General features: G+C 39.0%; 1 protein-coding gene across 10 annotated transcripts in view; it reads left to right on the plus strand.

Moving 5' to 3' along the window:
• BNC2 (basonuclin zinc finger protein 2) overlaps positions 1-20452 on the plus strand; it is a 361236-nt gene that overhangs the window by 222265 nt on the left and 118519 nt on the right. For all 10 annotated transcript variants that reach the window (XM_083816002.1, XM_083816007.1, XM_083816004.1 and 7 more), the window contains one exon: positions 2832-2934. In XM_083816002.1, the coding sequence (XP_083672128.1) occupies positions 2832-2934 (103 nt within the window). The remainder of the gene's footprint in view (positions 1-2831; positions 2935-20452) is intronic.

Here is a 20452-nt window from a genome sequence, read left to right on the forward strand (position 1 = left end):
TTTCTCAGTGCCTTTCAACGCTTTACACTGTCAATATGCTCTTTAACTCAGGGAAAAGAAACGTGAAACCTCTAGACTTTTTTTTCCCCATCTCATAATTTATAATGGCTAAATAGATCATTTTTGAATGTGTGTAATAAAACTCTTAGCCTGAAACATTGTATTTCAGGTTCAAGCTGAATCCAATTTTTACAGGCAACCTGTTAACCTCTAAGAAAAAAAAAAAAAAGAAAAAAAAAAGTAGAGGTCTAATGGAAATGCTGATGAGGATGAGCTTTAATAAAGAAACTCTACCAAATGACACAATTTCATCTCGTATGTGTACATATGCTATAAGGATGTTACTTACATTATACATAATGTACAGCAAATACATGTCACATTGGTGCAGAAATTCAAAAAGGTGGAGAAAACCTTTTATCGTAACATAAAAATCCTTTTCTGTAAGGCCTTCTTTCTTTTTGCAGTACAATTAATTACAGAGTTCATTAATTAATGAACATATTAGAGAAAGAACACCATTACTGACTGGTGGAGACCTGATATATTACTGAGTCAATAAACTATTGAACATGAAACAGGACCTTTCTGGAGAATTTTTTCCTCATATCCCACAAACACATATATTATTCTTGCACGGTCAGCACTTTGGTACCCTTATATTTCATATTGCTAATTCTTTTAATCACGCATACATACAGCAGTGTTTTATAACCTAGCTAATGAGTAATTGGACTGGTGACATTGGGACTGAGACCCTGAAGTGTTAGGCATAATAGAGCAGGATATTTTTTCCCCTGCAAGGTTTTTGAGAGTAAAAGGTAGTAAAAGAACTGTTAAGACAGAGGAAAAAAGGACACCTGTATCAGAAATTTATTGGAGAAATACAGGTTTTAATTGGATCGGTGAACTACAAATGGCTTTAAATACTGTGTGATGCAGATAGATAAGTAAAGAGAGAAAACAAAATAACTTTGAATGTTTTTTATTGTCAGTAACCAAGGAATCTAGCTTGGGCAAGTTAATGTTGAATGTAATTTTCTTTAAGACAATATTGTTAAGGCAACTCTTTTTTGATATGGATGGAGTGTGTATGGGGGTGTGTTAATTGCTTGGAAGATGCAAGAGAATTCACAATGCTTCAGTATGTCTGCAGCCATAGGAGCTAAGCACCCTTCCCCCACCTTAGCCCCTGTGTAATCATTGATTGCATCTGAATCTATAGAGATATCTTTTCCTGGCAGCTCTGGTAGTTACAGTAGATTGTTAATCTGTGAATGATCAGAATAAGCCTCTATGTCTCAGAAATCTCCATGCAAATTACATCTAAATGTGTGCCGTAGATTTATTAGTAGCAGTTTGAAGTGCAGAGGTCTTCTTCTACACTATTTAAAAACATAAGTCTGTTACACATTAAAAAAGTCCCCTTCAATATTTGCTTTTCTGTGACTATAGTTAGCCTCTCTCAAGTAAACTTATGTAGGTTTTGAAATCGTTTTTGAAAGGGAGGGGAGATTTTAATGAGGTGTATTATATAAGCAAATTTTAGATCTCTGCATGTGACTGGCATCTTAGCTTCACTGCTCTGAAATAATTCCTTCTTTTGCAAAAGAGAGAATTACGTATATTTTGGGCACCACGGTATGAGAACGACATAAACTATTAGAGAGGATCCAAAGGAGGGCTACAAAAATGGTGAAGGGTCTATAGGGCAAAACGTATGAGGAGCAGCTGAGGTCCGTTGGTTTGCTCAGCCCAGCACAGAGCAGGCTGAGGGGAGGCCTCATGGCGGCCTGCAGCTCCCTCACGAGGGGAGCGGAGGGGCAGGCGCTGAGCTCTGCTCTCTGGGGACAGCGACAGGACCCGAGGGAACTGCATGGAGCTGGGACAGGGGAGGGTCAGGCTGGGGGTTAGGGAAAGGTTCTGCACCCAGAGGGTGGTCGGGCACCGGGACAGGCTCCCCAGGGCAGTGGGCATAGCACTGAGCCTGCTGGAGTTCAAGAAGTGTTTGGACAACACTCTCAGACACTTGGTCTGATTTTTGGGTAGTCCTGTGTGGAGCCAGGAATTGGACTTCATGATACTTGTGCGTCCCTTCCAACTTGGGATATTCTGTGGTTCTATGGTAAATGTTTGACAAATACAGAATGCTAAGAAATAAAGTGTTAGGCCCAGATATTGGCAAAAATGAAAGAAGAAAAGTAAAGTTACAAGATGTATTATGAGACAGACCTATTCTTCTACCATAATTTTACCCTGTTTTAGGAAAACATCAAATCCATGACTCCTTTCTGATGTAATGGAGTTGCACATTATGAGAGCTCCAACAGGGAAACTTGTGAATAACTTTTGGATACCTTGGGGGGAGGGGAAAGAGATCTGCAGTATTCCTTTTTATATGTTTTCATTTCCTTGTTTTATGCTTCTTTTTAATTAAGCTGATGTGCTGTTTTGGGAAGTCATCACTAGTAACATTTTCCTTAAGGCCAGTGATTTAAAATCAGAAAATTTGTGGAACACTTAGAGAATCCTTGTCTTTGCACGTTTTTTTTTTTTTTCTTTTTATCCTAGAGGAAATAGAGCAATTCTTTCAAACACTTTAGTTGTATTCGTCTTCATGGAAAAACAGAATATGTTATTATTGAATAAGCATTGCTCAGGGATACTGATATATGTTTTTGAAAGAAAATTAATCCCTACTTAAAAGAATGCGCAATACTTTGAATGTTAGAAGGCTGTTTGTTACTGTAGAATACCCCTGTAGCTCTCACAACAAATTTGTACAAGAGGGGAGAAAGATGTTAATATGTGTTTTCTGTTTCTTTTTCCAGGCCATCCGCTGTACACTGGTAAATTGCACATGTGAATGTTTTCAGCCAGGAAAGATTAACCTGAGAACCTGTGATCAGTGTAAACATGGCTGGGTGGCACATGGTAAGAAATGTCTGTTCTGGGTTTGTCTTTTCTGTTCTGTCCATCTTTCTCAGTCTCTGTAAATACTAAGAGCTGGAGTGGCACAGACATTAGTGATACCTGTTCATCTGTGCAGGTATGTAGGTGCAGTCTGGGTCTGTGCAAGTATTTGTTTTTTTTATGATGATTTCTAGGATGGAAACGTGAAGGCTGATTACTCGGGCAATAGATGCCACAGGAGTTCAGCAGCTTGTGTACAGCTCAAAAATATATTCTAGCCTCCAGGAAGTAACGTGGTTCTAGCAGGCCTTAGCAGAAAGGCAAAAGGTTTATCGTATGGTTGCACAGCAGAGTATATATTGCAAATAAGCGTCAGCCAGTAAGTTACTGAGACTAATGGAAATTCAAACATATCAATGTCAACCCTTCAGAACTTGAATATCAGAGTGAAATTGGTGTATCCTATTTGGCTCAATAACAGTATGCACACATGATCAGTGTGTTGAACGTCTCTTCCCCATGTTTAAGTAGGTGAAGAAAGAATAGAAGGATCAGAATCCCCAGATTTTATGAGGCATCAAACTATACTTGCAGGCCTTCCTTTTTGTGTAATTTTTTTTCACTTTTTTTTTATGGGAAGAAAAAGTAAAATTTTTTTTTAATTATTTTGTGCATTTGATTTCATTTTTCTTGACAGTCTGGATTAAGATATATATGAGACAGAAAGACAGAGCTGAATAAACAATTAATGGCAAAGGAGAATATCTAAGATGGGGAGGAAAAAAAAAAAAAAAAGGCAAACAAAAAAACAAAAACAGAAAGACTATGCTTACAGAAGAAATTGAAGATTTCTTCTCATGGTCCAGGCTATTGACATCTAAGCAAGCACAATCTTCATTCTCCACTTCCAGCAGACAATCAGTGTGTTATACTTTCTGAATTTTATTTTATTTTATTTTATTTTATTTTAGTGAGACATGGGTTGGAAACTTAGTACCTCAAACATGCACTTGATCTCTACTTACTTAGTGCATGATTGTGTGTATTTCTGCCTGAGACTTATTGCAAGTGTGAATGCTCAGCAAATTCAACAGAAAAGAATGCCAGAGAAGTTTTTAAAACATTCAGATACCTGGGAAAAAAAAAAAAAAAACGAAAAGAAAAAAAACAGGAATGTAGGTATGATTCAGTCCTGTGTCACTTGATAATAGTATGTACATCCTGCCTAACAATAGCATAATGCCACTGATATGGTAGTTGGTTGCAGATGTATTAGGTACTCGATTGTCTAGAGGCAATCCCTATTTTCACTCCTCTTAATTCCTGGAAAAATATCTTCAGCCACAATATAACCAGACTGACATTTCTTGGAAGGATCACTAAACCTCACAAAATTCTGAAGTTCAGGCATACTTCAGGTTTTGTGTAGAATCAGCATCTGAGGTTTTGCTGATCCACAGTAGGGAAGACTCATCTAGCTATTTTCCAGGGTGTCTTCCTGTTGAGTAATAGAAAGGAGGAGTCTAGCACTTGGAATCTCACATATGGGTATCCCATTTCTTGTTTTTAACCAATACATCTTATAAGTGTGATCAGATTTTTCTGATAAATACTTTTATGTGAGGTTGTTGAGTTTAAAATTAGAATGTAAAAGTAATCTGAGTTAACCACAGGGCTCTGTTTTACAAGTACAGAAACTAGAAAGGTGAATGTTTTAATCATGGAGGCATCACCCTCTCCTGTACCTGAGTACTTAACATTCCAAGTAGAAAACTTAATACAGCTATATATTATTACTGAGTCTTTGTTTTACTACTGCACTGAGCAAAGAATGCTCTGATTTATTATTTTTTTTTAGTACACTTTGTATATATTCATCTGGAGTATTTACATTTTATGGCAGAGCAAGACTAGTCAGATGTATGTTTCACATACGTTCTCAAAGCACAGGCTTATAAATAACTTCCTGGAGACTGTGATGCATCTGCTTCAATTTTTGATCTTAACTTTTTTTTCCAGAATTTTGACAGCTACATTCAGTAGACTGAACAATTCATTGCACTGTAGCACCTGGATTTTAAAATGACTGAATCAGGGTGCTGTTCAGAAGTGATTTTCTTTAAACTGTTGGCACTGTACTTTCAGAAGGTGCTCCTTGAATGAAAATATTGTTTTCTGTTGCTTTAATTAAGGGTTTCCTTCAGATTTTTATTAATGAATTTCAACTCAAATGCTTAGCATATGATGTAGTGCTTTACTGAATGTAATCATCAAAGAATAGGTGTTTCCAACAGGAAGTACCATGCTTATTCAGTTCTAATAACCTAGAATCATAATTAACTCAGTTGATCAAAAATGGCCTAGAACTGCAGTCTTCTCATGCATTACTTGACTAATCTGTGCGGAGTTAATGCATGTTAACAATTGCCATTTAAAATGCTGAAATTTTTGGAGTGGACAAGAAAAGGCATAAAGCCACCACAGTATTATTACACAGCAGCTGCTGTCCTGTTTTATTGTTGTTGCTGTTATTTTCCCGCTTCCTTTATCTTTGTCATGTTTTTCTTTGCTCACCTAAAATGAGCTGCACACATCTTGAAAGGAATACTTGCCTGCAAGTTCAATTTTTATCTGTTTGGAGGTGCCAAAGTAGGATGTCTGTATTTGAGCAGACTCATCAGAGAAGGTTTTTTTTTGTGTGTGTGTGTCAAATAAGTGATTCTGTTGGCAAAAGTTCAGCTTATCAAGTTTTTACCATGCACCCCTCTATGATAGTGGTAATCCTACCACCACCATTTTTAAGGCTGAAGCCCAAAACTGCATGGAGTATCATAGCATTCCCTAGAACTGCTGTACATAATGGGGAATAGGTTATTATTAGTGTGAAATTATAGATATTTTGGGGGATTTGGATGAATAGACTGTTCTAATTTGTTTCCAGATGAATCCTGGGCTTCATATGTTCAGTTTGGAAGGAGATTTATTTTCTAAAACAAAAGCTGAATGGTTTAAACTTGAGAAGCCCTTTCCTAGACCTCAACTTTTATGCTTATTTCCTTTTTTTTTTTTTTTTTAATGGTTAAGGTACTTGGTGTAGTCCTTACAGTGAAACAAAAATCCTATTAAAATATTAATAGTTGTTTGTTTTTCTTTTTTAGTACAATTGATTTTAACACAAGCAATTGCTGTTTTGTGGCCTTTAAATAATGTAGAATTAAGATAGTAAGATGACTACCAAAAAAAAAAAAAAAGGAGAGACTTTCTTGAATATTTGGGCTGGCTTCTTCTGATATTTTTGTTATATTACAAGTACCACATTATATGGAGATGGTAATGATGCTTCACTGTCTTTGGCACAAAAAATCATTTAAACTTTAGTAGAATCAATGAAGAAAACCAACATTTTACTTGCCACTCACTTTCCAGACATATCTTACCTTATGAGGAAAGAAATTTAGCAAGACTTCAGTATAAAGATGTTGATTTCACTTTGTGTGCTTGTCATTTATGTCAGCATGACTACTGTGCTCCTAGCAGAAATACTCTTGTACATGGATCAAAAGACCCAATGCAATATCAATTTGAAATAGTGTCTACCTTTTTTTTTTCTTCAACCACTTTAATAAGCTGTGTTGAGGTGAAATACATCATAGCACTCTAAAACAACTATGACATTCATTCTGTTTCTTTTTGTTTCGATATCTCAGACTTTGCAGAGACTTAAAAAACAGATACAATAATTTGACTAAATTTGTATGAAATTACTAGTGTTTCAAAGAGAGTTAGAAAATTAAAAATGCTAGTTCTATATCATACCCTCAAACTGATCACTGATAAAACTCAAATCAGACATCAGACAGCAGCGATATGTCGTCTAGATCTTTTTGATATATTATGCATTCTTGGACTATCTGAATTTCACATTGTTCAATCTGTTCTACCAAAGAAGTATCCTGTGAACATTTTTATTGTCCTCCTCCCTTCTTCTCCCAGTGATCACCCTAGTGCTCTTTGTCCCAGAGTTCTCTAGCAATCTTTGCTGTCTTTTCCTCTGCATCATGCCAATCAGCACAGCTCAAGGAGAGCTACATATTCAAGTACTCCTTAGTACCTCTATGAGTACCTCAGAGTATGAACTCTGAGTATGAGAGTATGAAGAGAAATATGAACAGAGTATGTTTCCATCTCCAGTCAGGCACTTGGCCAGGCCATTTCTTCAAATACCTTTGAGATTAGGTTCCTTGAAGTTTAGATAGAATATACATTAGGAAATTTCATCACACAGGGCAAATCCATTACACCTTTCCATCTTAAAACCTCATACCCAGTGAATGCTTATGCTCAGAGACTCACCATGTGGGTTACTTTTGTCTTGTGAAGGAAGGTTTCTGCTTCCACTATTTGTATAATGCATGCACTAGCTTGCTGTAAATGAGACTAACAACAAAAAGAATGACAACACAAAAATGGAGAATGCTCTGTCGTAAAACCCAAATGTATGATATGACTGTGAGTTCTTCTTTCCAAATGACTGAGTGATGATTTCTACATGCTAAATTGTGAAGTTGACAGGTAAAAAAAAGGTGAAGTAAAAGAAAAGGAAAGGAAGGAAAGGAGCAAATAAATATAGAGAAAGAAGAATCCTGTGGATACATTAAAAATTCCATCCCTCCCTTATCCTGAACTTGCCGAATGGGCTTAATCTAGGAAGAAAGCTTAGATTTTAAATGTGAGCTACATGGCAGTGGAAGAGGAGCACTATGTTGAAATAAGAATGAGCAGGGTTTCTATATTTCTCACAGTCCAAAACTGTCAAGTGATAGAAATCCAGGTTTGGGAAGTCCAAGGTCATCTCTAACAAAACAAAGCAAAACAAACAAACAAACAAAATCAAAAGATGTTACAGATCTTAGAGTCTCTCTAAAAGCTGGCAGAACTGCCATGTTATTCTTTACTTTAAAATTGGGATAATAGAATATAAACACTAAAAAGGGCAAGTGGAAATATAATCCTATTATTATAATTTAGTGGTAAAATAGAGGGTTATTTTTGTATTGTTTCATAATATTTAAAAAAGAGTCACAACTTCCACAAGCATACTTGTTTCTTTGTTTTCAGCTAAGTTAATTCTTTAAAATGCTTTAAAAAGACTTGACAGCATTATAGCTTTATCTTTTTTAGTTACATAGAGATTTTTGGCAAAGAAATTATCTCAATTCATTGATAGCAAAGGCCAACTCTTCATGACTTTATAAGTAAAACTATTTTAGGTCTAGTCTGGCTTTTCCTGTATTTTACCGACAAAAACCTTTTAAACCATGTTATAACTTCCTTTTGACCCTGAAGGATGAGACATATTTTTCATTACTCAGTTGCTTCCAGGAACTTTACCTGATTCATTACTGGTAAGCTCTTTTTGTAAGTCCCTCCTCCTGCTTGTGTCTTTCCTTTTCCTTCCTTTCATCAGCAATTCCCAAAGTGGTCAGTAAAGCACAGAGAAGATGCAATCTATTATCTTGTGGGTACTCTGACCCAGTATCTGGTTTTAAAGCCTGCCACATTGATAGGAGTGATGTGATGCAGGGTTTGCCTTGGGTTAGTCTGAGATCATCTTTAATGCAAGTTGAGCTGAGGTAAAAGCAAAAGAAAATAGCCAAGCACTAGGGCATCCAAGACAAATAATATTGTTTCAAAGGTCTGTCATGGAATCACAGAATCATAGAACAGCTTGGTTGGAAGGGACCATCAAGGTCATTTTGTTCCAACCTCACTGCCATGGGCAGGGATGCCACCCACTAGATCAGGTTGCCCAGAGCCTTGTCCAACCTGGTCTTGAATACCTTCAGGGGCGGGGCATCCACAGTTTTTCTGGGCAAAAGAGATACAAGTGACAGATACAAGTGACAGAAAGGAAATAATTGCCCCAAGATCAAATAAAAATACTTTCTTTTCTATCTTTGTATTCAGTTGATACTTACGTAACTACATGGTCAAGGGTTTAGTCCTCATGGAAATTTACCTTTCTGCAGGTGCTGAGGAAGGCTTTTTCTGTGGGAAAACCACAGTCTCTGAAACTTGTATGTTCACACACACTTTGGATTTCTCAGGGGGATCCATTCAGATTTAAAATATTCTTTTTCTTCTTCCTTGCCACTCTCAGGATATCATAATGCTTGACTCAATCAGGAAGAGGTTAGGTCTTCCTCTCATGACTCCACTGGCTCACAGGTTTGAAAATGTTAATATCCCTTGGATGTGGTCAGACGAGATTACCCCAACCAGACGTTAAACAGTCAGCTAAGGACTGCTCCAAAGCCAAGTAAGCCTTAAAAGACTGTGACCCATTCTGAAGCATGGTGCCCTTTCCTTCTGAGTTGGGCTATATTCACACCGCCCTTTCTCATGTGAAAAAGTGAAGCTCTCAAGCCCTTTCTCATCATGAGTATTTTATTGTATGAAAATCTTAAATGTCTAATAACACTCTATTCTCATGGAACTAAACCATCAGATGCTCATTGGCAACTCTTGTTTGCAACCAGACAGTCAGTCCGCTTTGTGTTAGCAACAGATTTGGAGGTGACTTATCCTAGCCCCATTTTGGAAGAATACCATGAAATTGTTTACAGTGTCTACATATCTACACGCAAGATTTATATACATGTAGAAAGATTTCTTGTGCAAAAGCACAATTCTTCTGCTGTGAATCTCAACTTCTGTCTGTATGATTGGCGGGCATCATGTCTTCTTGCTCTGTATAACTGTATTTACCACCTTTCTGCAGGTATACTTTACAGGAAAGCGGCTACAAAAATAAGCAATTCTCTGTAATGGTTAAAAAAGAGTTGTCAGTATTTCTGCTTTTGCTCTCTCTTTTGTGGGTGAGTTTTATAATTATTTTTTTTCTAGACATTTCATGTATGTGTTAAGTGGCTCAGATAGGCACAAATTTTGGGGCAAGAATAACTTATTTCTAGAAAAATGTTTTAGGAAAAAATCAGAAATCTGTTCATCATAGACACAAATTTTCTCTGCCCATGTCAATTCTCTTCCTGATAATATAAACTGAAAATATAATCTTCATTATCCAGATCTTCATTATCCATCTCCATTGTTGCCTAACATTTTGCAGTCCTGCTCAAGTTGCTTCCCTGTACATAAATTTCCCAGTCTCTGAAATACACATAAGGCCATTTTTATAGCTATAATCTACCTAGACTAGCTATACAATGCCCAGAGAGGTTTAGACTGAGAATGTTACAAAAAAGCAAGATATTCTTATTTGGTGCCCATCATTATTGAAATTATTTTTTACAGAGTAGGTTTCATCTCCTTTAGTGCACCCAATAACCTAGGCTAAAATGCTAGGAGATAACTTGGATAACTTGCCCTCTCTCCCTAAGGAGAGAATCCAGTAAGGAAAAAAATAGACTTTCTATATGCAAAATAGAGTGAAGGCAAGAGAAACGATGATTTTTATTAGCGCTTGGAATCCCTCTTCCCAGACATAGTAGAGGCTTCTTTTTGAAAAGGTAGTCAGTAAAACCCTTATCTTGCCCCTTAAGTGTTATGATAAGAAGTTCACTGCATAGCATAACATCAGCACAGGAGCAAAAAAGTGTCTGGAACTAGATGGCTGATTCCCATATGAGCAGGATAAATCCCATAAGACCTGAGGGTACAAATCACCAGCAGATTTCTGGGGCAGCAATGGCGACATTTCTTCTGTGATATGCATCCACAAGTCTTCAGGATATATAGGTCGTAGTACCTGCATACTTGTCTCTTTTAACACCTATGCTGCTGCACATGAACTGCTGTGATGTACTAACCACTTTATCATTTTATTACACTTTATTACATCATAAATTTTTATATCTTCTTAACGATCCTACAAGAAGCTTAATTGTTTATAGGAACATCTTAATTAACTAGAGTTCAGTAGGTTAAGCAGAACACAAATTGAAAGAGCTCTAAATGAAACAAACCCTACCACTCCATTCTATATAGCTTCATAAGGTTAAAATGGGATTTGACTGGAAGAATAAAAAATTCATACTGCTTTCAGATGTTACAAACTAATGATGATACCATGGGTAACTTTACCTCAGCTTTCTGTTTTGCAAATGTGAAATTCAAAAGAATTTTATTTATTTATTTATTTATTACTTCCCAGGAATAATTTTGGCTTTAGCTGTAGCACCATTATGAGGAAACTCGTCTCAGGTTAATTTAACAGTGTTACTTTACTATCCCATTTCCATCTGGATTTTAGAAATAGAAAACATAATGTAAGAATTTATAATATGAGTCTCAATGACTTGTCTAATTATATTCTAACTGTTTACAAACAAATTTTCTGAAAGATATTTAACGGGAGCTTTGTGAAATGTTTGCAGCACATGAATTTTATGGCAGTCCTTTGCAAGTGTCTTATTTGGTTGAGGGGTGGTGGTGGTGGGAAAGATTGATGTTATCAGTGGTAGCTGTATGAACCTGTCTTCCAAGAATCTGAACATCTTCAGCTGTCATCAATTTAGGGACAGGAAGTTTTCCTCAGAAAACTGAGGAGGTTTAGCACACATGAGGAAAGCATCTCATGGTCTTGAACCCATGAGCCACCACAGGCTTAAACATCACCATGGTCTTGTCTTGCCTTTGTGAACTAATGCTTCAGTACTCCATCCTAACAGAATGGTGTTAACAAGTGGTTAGTGCCTGCTGCATTTTCATTACAATTTTCAAGGCTGCATAAAAGATAGAGTAAGTGTCCTGAAGAAGTGGTGGAATATCCCTCATTGTAAATATTGAACCTTCAAATTGACAAATCTAGAGCCCTAGATAACCTGATTTAAGGCCTTGCTTTCAATAGAAGGCTGCACCAGGAAATCTCCAGAAATCCCTTCCAACCTATACTTTTCTGTGAACTTATGAATCACACAATGTAATTTGAGATGCAGCTGGATTAAGATGGAAATCCTCCAGATTCAGCCCACAAATCCATAACTACCAACTAAGCTGCTGTCTCACTGTATACAGTATGTCAGTCAGATGGTGTTAGTCCCAATAAAATACATGTTGGCATTAATTTCACCATTTTTAAGGGGAGAGAATATCTTTATGAAGGTTCTAATGGCTTATAGGAAGGAGGTATTAGATTTCGAAGACTAGGAGATAGAAAAGATTGAAGGTGAATGACTAGCCAATGTAATAGAAGGGCACTGTCAATCCATGTGTCAAGGGGCAAGAGTGGGGCTGCCCAGCAAGAGGGCCTGAACCAGGAGCCAAGGACAATTCCAGCACAGGCCATGTCTGCACTAATGGACACAGTCCCCCAGGGTCTGATCCAGGAGGGCAGAACAATGAAAAGGGTATATCACCAGCCTCAAACATGGTGAAGGGAACAAGTCATAGAATCACAGAATCATAGAATCATAGAATGTCCCAAGTTGGAAGGGACCCATAAGGATCATCAAGTCCAGCTCCTGGCACCACACAGGTCTACCTAAAAATTCAGACAATGTGACTAAGTGCACAGTCCAAATGCTTCTTAAACTCCAACAGGCTTGGTGCAGTGACTACTTCCCTGAGGAGCCTGTTCCAGGCTTTTGACACCATTTCCCACAACATTCTCCTCAAGAAACTGGCTGCTTGTGGCTTGGACTGGCGTACGCTTTGTTGGGTTAAAAACTGGCTGGATGGCCCGGCCCAAAGAGTTGCGGTGAATGGAGCCAAATCCAGATGGAGGCCGGTTACTAGTGGAGTCCCCCAGGGCTCAGTGCTGGGGCCAGCCCTCTTTAATATCTTTATCGATGACCTGGATGAGAGGATCGAGTGCACCCTCAGTAAGTTTGCAGATGACACCAAGTTAGGTGCATGTGTCGATCTGCTCGAGGGAAGGAAGGTTCTGCAGGAGGATCTGGATAGGCTGGACCGATGGGCTGAGGTCAACTGTATGAAGTTCAACAAGGCCAAGTGCCGGGTCCTGCATCTGGGGCGCAACAACCCCAAGCAGCGCTACAGGCTGGGAGATGAGTGGTTGGAAAGCTGCCTGGCCGAGAAGGACCTGGGAATACTGGTTGATAGTCAGATGAATATGAGCCAGCAGTGTGCTCAGGTGGCCAAGAAGGCCAACAGCATCCTGTCTTGTATAAGAAGCAGTGTGGCCAGGAGGTCTAGGGAGGTGATTGTCCCCCTGTACTCGGCTCTGGTGAGGCCGCACCTCGAGTACTGTGTTTAGTTTTGGGCCCCTCCCTACAAGAAGGACATGGAGGTGCTCGAGAGAGTCCAGAGAAGGGCAACGAAGCTGGTGAGGAGTCTGGAGAACAAGTCTTAACGAGGAGCGGCTGAGGGAGCTGGGGTTGTTTAGCCTGGAGAAGAGGAGGCTCAGGGGAGACCTCATCGCTCTCTATAGGTACCTTAAAGGAGGCTGTAGAGAGGTGGGGTTTGGTCTATTCTCCCATGTGCCCAGTGATAGGACAAGGGGGAATGGGCTAAAGTTGCGCCAGGGGAGGTTTAGGTTGGATATTAGGAAGAACTTCTTTACCAAAAGGGTTGTTAGGCATTGGAATGGACTGCCCAGGGAGGTGGTTGAGTCACCATCCCTGGAGGTCTTTAAAAGACGTTTAGATGTAGCCCTTAGTGATATGGTTTAGTGGAGGTCTTGTTAGTGTTAGGACAGAGGTTGGACTAGATGATCTTGGAGGTCTCTTCCAATCTAGACGATTCTGTGATTCTGTGATACTTCCCCGAGGAACCTGTTCCAGTGTGCAACCACCCTCTCGGTGAAGAACCTCTTCCTGATGTCTAGCCTAAACCTCCCCTGCCTCAGCTTGACACCATTCCCGTGGGTCCTATCACTGGCGACTAAAGAGAATAGATCGACGCCTTCCCCTCCACTGCCCCTCGTGAGGAATCTGTAGACTGTGATGAGGTCTCCCCTCAGTCTCCTCTCTTCCAGGCTGAACAGGCCCAGTGACCTCAGCCGCTCCTCATATGTCTTCCTGTCTAGGCCCTTCACCATCTTCGTCGCCCTCCTCTGGACACTCTCCAACAGCTTTATGTCCTTTTTGTACTGTGGTGCCCAGAACTGCACACAGTTCTTGAGGTGAGGCCACACCAGCGCAGAGTAGACTGGGACAATCACTTCCCTCGACCGACTAGCAATGCTTTGCTTGATGTACCCCAGGATGCGGTTGGCCCTCCTGGCTGCCAGGGCACACTGCTGGCTCATATTCAACTTGCTGTCAGTCATAACCCCCAGATCCCTCTCTGCGGGGCTGCTCTCCAGCATCTCGTCGCCCTGTCTGTACTGATAGCCAGGGTTGCCCCGTCCCATGTGCAGGACCTGGCACTTGCTCTTGTTAAAGGTCATGTGGTTGGTGATTGCCCAGCTCTCCAATCCGTCCAGATCTCTCTGCAAGGCCTTTCCACCCTCATCCGAGTCCACAAATCCTCCAAGTTTAGTGTCATCACCAAATTTGCTCAAAACACCTACTATTCCTACATCCAAATCATTTATAAAGACATTGAAGAGGACTGGCCCTAAAATGGAGCCTTGAGGGACCCCACTAGTGACAGTCTGCCAGCCTGATGCAGACCCATTTACCACAACCCTTTGAGCCCTGCCCATCAGCCAATTGCTCACCCATTGTATGATGTTTTTTTTAGCTGTATGCTGGACATTTTGTCCAGTAGGATCCTATGGGAAACCATGTCAAAATCTTTACTGAAATCCAAAAAGATCACGTCAGCTGGTTTTCCTTGATCGACTAAATGGGTGATCTTATCATAAAATGAAATCAAATTTGTTAAACAGGACCTACCCCTTGTGAAGCATTGGGACTCCATTGTCCCCCAGGTGCGCTTGAATAACTTCAAGGATCATCTTCTCCATAATTTTACCAGGCACTGACATGAGACTGACAGGCCTGTAGGTGCCAGGCTCTTCTTTCTTGCCCTTTTTGAAAATTGGTACAACATTTGCCAGCTTCCAGTCTACTGGGACCTCTCCAGATTCCCAAGACCATTGAAAAATAATTAAGAGAGGTCCCATGATGACGTCTGCCAGCTCTCTAAGCACCCTGGGATGAATCCCATCTGGACCCATGGACTTGTATGGATCCAGGTGGAGCAGCAAATCCCGCACACATTCAGGGTTGGTTGCGAGTTTATCATTTCCACCGTCATGGTCCTCCAGCTCAGGGCACCCTGGGTCCCGAAGCCCATCATCAGCATTGAAGATGGAGGCAAAGAAGGCATTAAACGTCTCTGCTTTGCCTATGTCATTGTCTGTGAGGTGACCTTCCCAATCAAGTAGCGGACCTATGTTTTCTTTGGTCCTCCTTTTTCTGTTCACATATCTAAAAATAAAACTTTTTATTGTCTCCCACAGACCTGGCCAGCTCAACTCTAGTTGGGCTTTGCCCACATGAATTTTCTCCCTACAAACGCGAAGTGTCCCTGTATTCCTTCCACGTTGCCTGACCCTGCTTCCAGCAGCCGTACATTTTCTTTTTTTGCCTAAGCTCCGGAAGAAGATCCCTGGTCAGCCAGGCCAGCCTTCTGCTCCACCTGCTTGACTTCCGATATTTTGGAATTGCCTGATCCTCTGCTTTTAGGATTTTTAAGTCAGGCCAAGGGTCCTTTCAGGGGCTTCAGTCAGGAACAAAAAAGGTTATGTCACAAACAGGGCTGGAGACCACACTGCAGTTTGGGTCTGAGTATCGTTCAGAAGTCAGACAGGCACATTTGTGGTGTAGCTTAGGTAGACAGCGAAGAGCCTGAGTATAAGTAGTGGTTCTGGACCAACGGACTGAGGTTGCAGGGTAATGTCTAGAAAGGATGGCCAGGCCAGTGAAGGCCACTTGGTGCACTATGCATTGGTCAGTAGTTGGTGTCTCTAGCAGAGTTTTGTCAACAGATGATGTCAACAAACACAAAAGCAACTATATGCTGGGACCTTCCCATCATTCATCTATATCAGGTGCATCATCAGTTCTGAAATCCTCCTTTACACAAGCACAAATGCATACTCTGACACGAAAGCTTAGCAAGACCAAATCCTGCAGAAGAGAAGAGGATGTGTCTCATCTTCCTTATCATGGTCTACAGAGTTGGTTGTCTCATTTATGAAGTATGACCATGCAGGTAGTGTTTGGTAGCCCCGATGTTTGTCTGAGATAGCATGGAATGACATGGTCCTGTATTGCTCGTTCCTTTGAACACATTAGCTATCAACAAGGAAAAGTGGGAAAAAGCCTTTTACTATATTTATTTATTTAAGAGCCAATTCTGTGTTTAAAAAATGATTATGCAATGTAGAAGTTAGGAGAAAGTTTTGTGTTTTGTTTTCTTTTTTTTTTTTTCCTGCAATCATGTTTTCTACTATTGAAGATTTATTTATTTATTCATTTATATTTTTTTCTGTGTTTATAGAAAGAAAACATTAAAAAAAACCACCTGTTTGGCTTGCAGGAATTGGCCAAGGAGGCTGTTTTCCTGACAGGCCAAAAGCGACCAGCATAGGGCCCCTTTAAAAAAAAAAAAAGAGTTTTTCCCCTATTTCATGTGAGCATTGGCAGAAACTCTGACAAGCAGTTCTTCATACTTTATTATGCTCTTGTCTGGCAGAATCTCTGTCAGGCAAAAACCTTGTCAGCGGAAAACCTGTCGTAGGATCAGAGGAGACAAAAACAGGTGTCACAGAGGCAGTCAAAACTGAAGGAAAAAAAAAGATTAGGCTAAAGAGAGAAAGGCAGACAATTACATTAATGCCATTGCTTTTATCTTATAGATGTGTGTTATTATCTCGGGGTGCTGAGTGCGCAATTGCCTCAAAGAAAAGTAGACAGGAGACAAGGGGAAACTTGATAGTTATTAACTGAAGAGGCAGTGTGTCAAAGCTGGATGGGGTTCAAAGTTTTGCAAAGGGATAAAAAAATTGCAGACAGCAAGCAATGTCTGTGAACAAACTGTGGTTCTGCTTTCGGCTACATAAACCTAGTAGCAATCTAAATGTTTTAGCTTGGAATCAGATCATAGATGAAAAAAGTTAATGAAAGATTTCATTCAGACTTTTTTAATAACATTTATTTTGTGTACATGTAACTGAAGTGCTGGGGATTTTTTTGGTCTGTTACAAAAATGTTGTTAGAGCATGAGACATGGTGAGGCGTGAAGACATTTATCAGTTCAGTTGCTGTGTTTTTGGGGTTTGAAACACCTATAATCAACACACATTTAATTTTAAAATGCTATTAGGTATCCTTTTACTAAGTGTGAACATCTGTACATGCAAGCTGTAAATTAGGAGATCACATATGTGTTGGTCTGTCAGAGACTAAATGCATTTGGCAAGTGGTTTCCATTATTAGCATTTAAATACAGTAAAAGACAGAGGGAAAAGTTATTTTTGCCTATGAATCAGAACATGAATTACTTCCTCACCTCCCATGATCTTTCGAAATCTAGTGGCTTAGTGAATTTTCCTCTTTAATATGGACAAAATTGTGAAAGGAATGAAGACAGGAGCAAAAGGAAAATCACCAAAGGATGCCATGCTTGTATTTATGCTGTAATACGCTTGTATTTATGCCCAGACTGATCAGAAAGTCCACCTACCCTTATAAATGTTAATGCTTCATCCTCTCTGTGCTTGTGCCAAGGGGTGAATGGGATAATTTCCTACACCATAAAAATATTTGAGTCACTCAGTAGACACTGGCAAGTTTTCTTGTCCTTGATCACCTTCTAAGCACGACATTTCTGAAGAGCAATTTCTTTTTTTTTGACTTAGGAAATGTACTGCAGTACACAATGTGGCAGGTGGTATTAAATCTGCATCCTGAGGGAGGCTAGCTTAGACCACCCCTTATGACTGCAGTAGTCTGCATGTCCCTCCAGCATTTCAGTCAATCCTAGGCTACCTTCTGTTCTTGAAAGAATTTGCTATTGTTTCTCTGTAGCAGGAAAATAAGACGAAAATCTTCTGAAAAATGTAAAGGTGTTCATGTTCACCAGTAAAACCAACCGCAAACTACAGTGCCCCACATTGCCATTAGTAATACTGTATCTGTTCTACCATACTCAGCATGCTGTTGTTGCAACAGTATTTTGGAAATTTTTTATGCTGGTATTGCATATTTGATTTATCAATTTCAGTTTCTCTTGCTGCAGAAATTTGCCCAGTTATTTAGATAAAAAATGTCTGGAATACTCTCAGTCATTGGTTGGATGCAAACTACAGAAAATTTCTTTTTCATTTTCCTATTGATCCTTGAACAAATCTAGTTATCTGGAAATATGATGATGTTTTAAAAACTATTTATTGTCATGTGTATGTGTGTCCATCTGTGTCTGTCTTTGGTAGATTAGAGAACTGGTTTGAGAGCATGCAAGAGTGGCAATATTGCTGAGCACAAGTTTGGAGCTGAAATGTAGTGAGATTCATAATGATCAGTGCATTGTAACCTACTGACTGGAATCTCTTATGTGGTGCTCTGAGGTACACAGCCAGGCAAATCAGCTGGATTTTCTCCTAGGAGAAATTCCTAGGACTAGACTTTTTCAACTGTCCAGAAAACCTGAATATTCATCTAGGATCAGGAAATTAGAAAGAACTACATGGATTTACAACTCCAAATACATTTAAACTAGGATATTTAGAATTCTCTTATATTCAATAAAAGCAAAATATCATGCTTTTATGTATTCAAAGAACAGTATGAGAGCTTAAAAGTACAAAATTTTTCAGTGTCTGCTTGTATTTCTTTTACTTAACAAAAATAGAAACCACTCAGAAGCACGACTTTTAATTTGGATGACCTTCTTCACTACAAATTGAAAAATATAGGGTCCTAGGTCAATGAGTAAATTTGCATAGCTGAACCTATGAACTTCTCACAGTATAGATAGAATGAAAGCATTTTTCTTAATGTTTTGTCTTTTGAAAAGTTGAATGAGTTCTGTAGCCTTACTTTATCTTTTCCACTTAATCTCCTTTGAATTGCAGTGTCCAAAAACTCCAGTAAAATATGATGAAGTAGGTCCCTCCTCCCTGCTTTACTACAGATAAAAAGAAAAAAAGAAAAAAAAGAAAAAAAAGGAACAAAAATTGTTTATCAATTTATTACAAATAGTCCCAAAACTTTTGCTGGCATTTTGTATAATAAGGAAAATATAGGCAGTAATGTGAAGATTGACACTGTATCAGTTTCAAAGTTATCTTTACATTTCAAATTATACTGAGTCTGTGTAAAATCTGGGAACTTAGTTTACTATTGAAGAAAGTAAAGAATGGATAATCTAAATATTAGAAAGAACCTAGCATTCATTTGCAGGTGCATGACATGCAACTCCTTTAATGTGATTTTCTCTTCAATTTTGTATGTTCACACAGCTGATAAGTATATATGTCTATTTTTTTATTTTATTATTATTATTATTTTTAAGTAGCTAACTCAGGTGCTTAAAATAATTGGGACAATAGTCATATGAAGTGTTGCATGGTTCTAAGTATCATCTGTCCTATATATCTTTATTTCTTCCTGAAAAAGGGATCACAGGCAAGTTGAATTTGCAATTGGATGAGCTAGCCTTTTGCTACCTGGATTTTCTCTGCACTCAGAAAACTAGACACTCTCCTTTCAGCTGCCAAGAGTGACTATAAAGAAACCACCAACTCCAGCAACAACTACAAAACTAAAATGCATTGAAACCCTTAAGACAGGAATATTCAGTCCTTCTAGATCTTTTGGGTCATTTGGGTGCGTACAATTTGCAAAAAATTTGAGTGTGGATAGCAGAGCACCCAGAACAAGGTGTAAACGGAAGGGATCTGCTTCCATTTTTACAGCAACATATAGAAAACCTAAGCACTGCGTGCACTGCTTGCAACGTGTGAATGTGTGGGTACATAAGTATGTAGCCCCAAGGAACATCTCATTGAGTCTTCTGTGTCTTCTCAGAATTGCCGTCTGCAGCAATAAAATTACAATAAGAGCTTAACACTTCAATGCAGAAAGAAAGGTTTTCACCTTGTGATGGCAAGAGGCTAGGAAGGGTCCTGAAAAGGATCCTAAATAGATAGGCGTCTTCTAAAATCAGTGATTAATACTGATCATTTAAGGATTATGGTGCATGCTCAATACTTCAAAGTTGGGTAGAAAAACAGAAATGAAAGGTTACTAATTCTTACACTACTTATCCAATTATAATTTTTTGTGTGTTGAAGGCAATCTGCTGTATCTACTTTATGACCCTTTTTGCCCCCCTTTTCTTTTATTGGTTAAAATTTCTGAAACAAATGTTTCAAATTTAGGGATCACTAGGGAAATGCTGCTCTGCTGTAAGCTGTTATAGTAAAATAAAAGGAACTTTTTTGGCTGTTCCCAAAAAGAAAAAAAAGAAAGTAAAGAAAAAGATTATTCTGCAGGCATATGATTTTAAGTTTCATCAGGTCTTTCCTTCCTGTATCAGTGCACAGCTTTCTGCTCACATGAAAATAAAAAATATCAGACTATTGGGGCAGTGCTAAAAATCA

This window comes from Anser anser, assembly GCF_964211835.1.
Source record: "Anser anser genome assembly, chromosome: Z".
NCBI classification, from domain to species: domain Eukaryota; kingdom Metazoa; phylum Chordata; class Aves; order Anseriformes; family Anatidae; genus Anser; species Anser anser.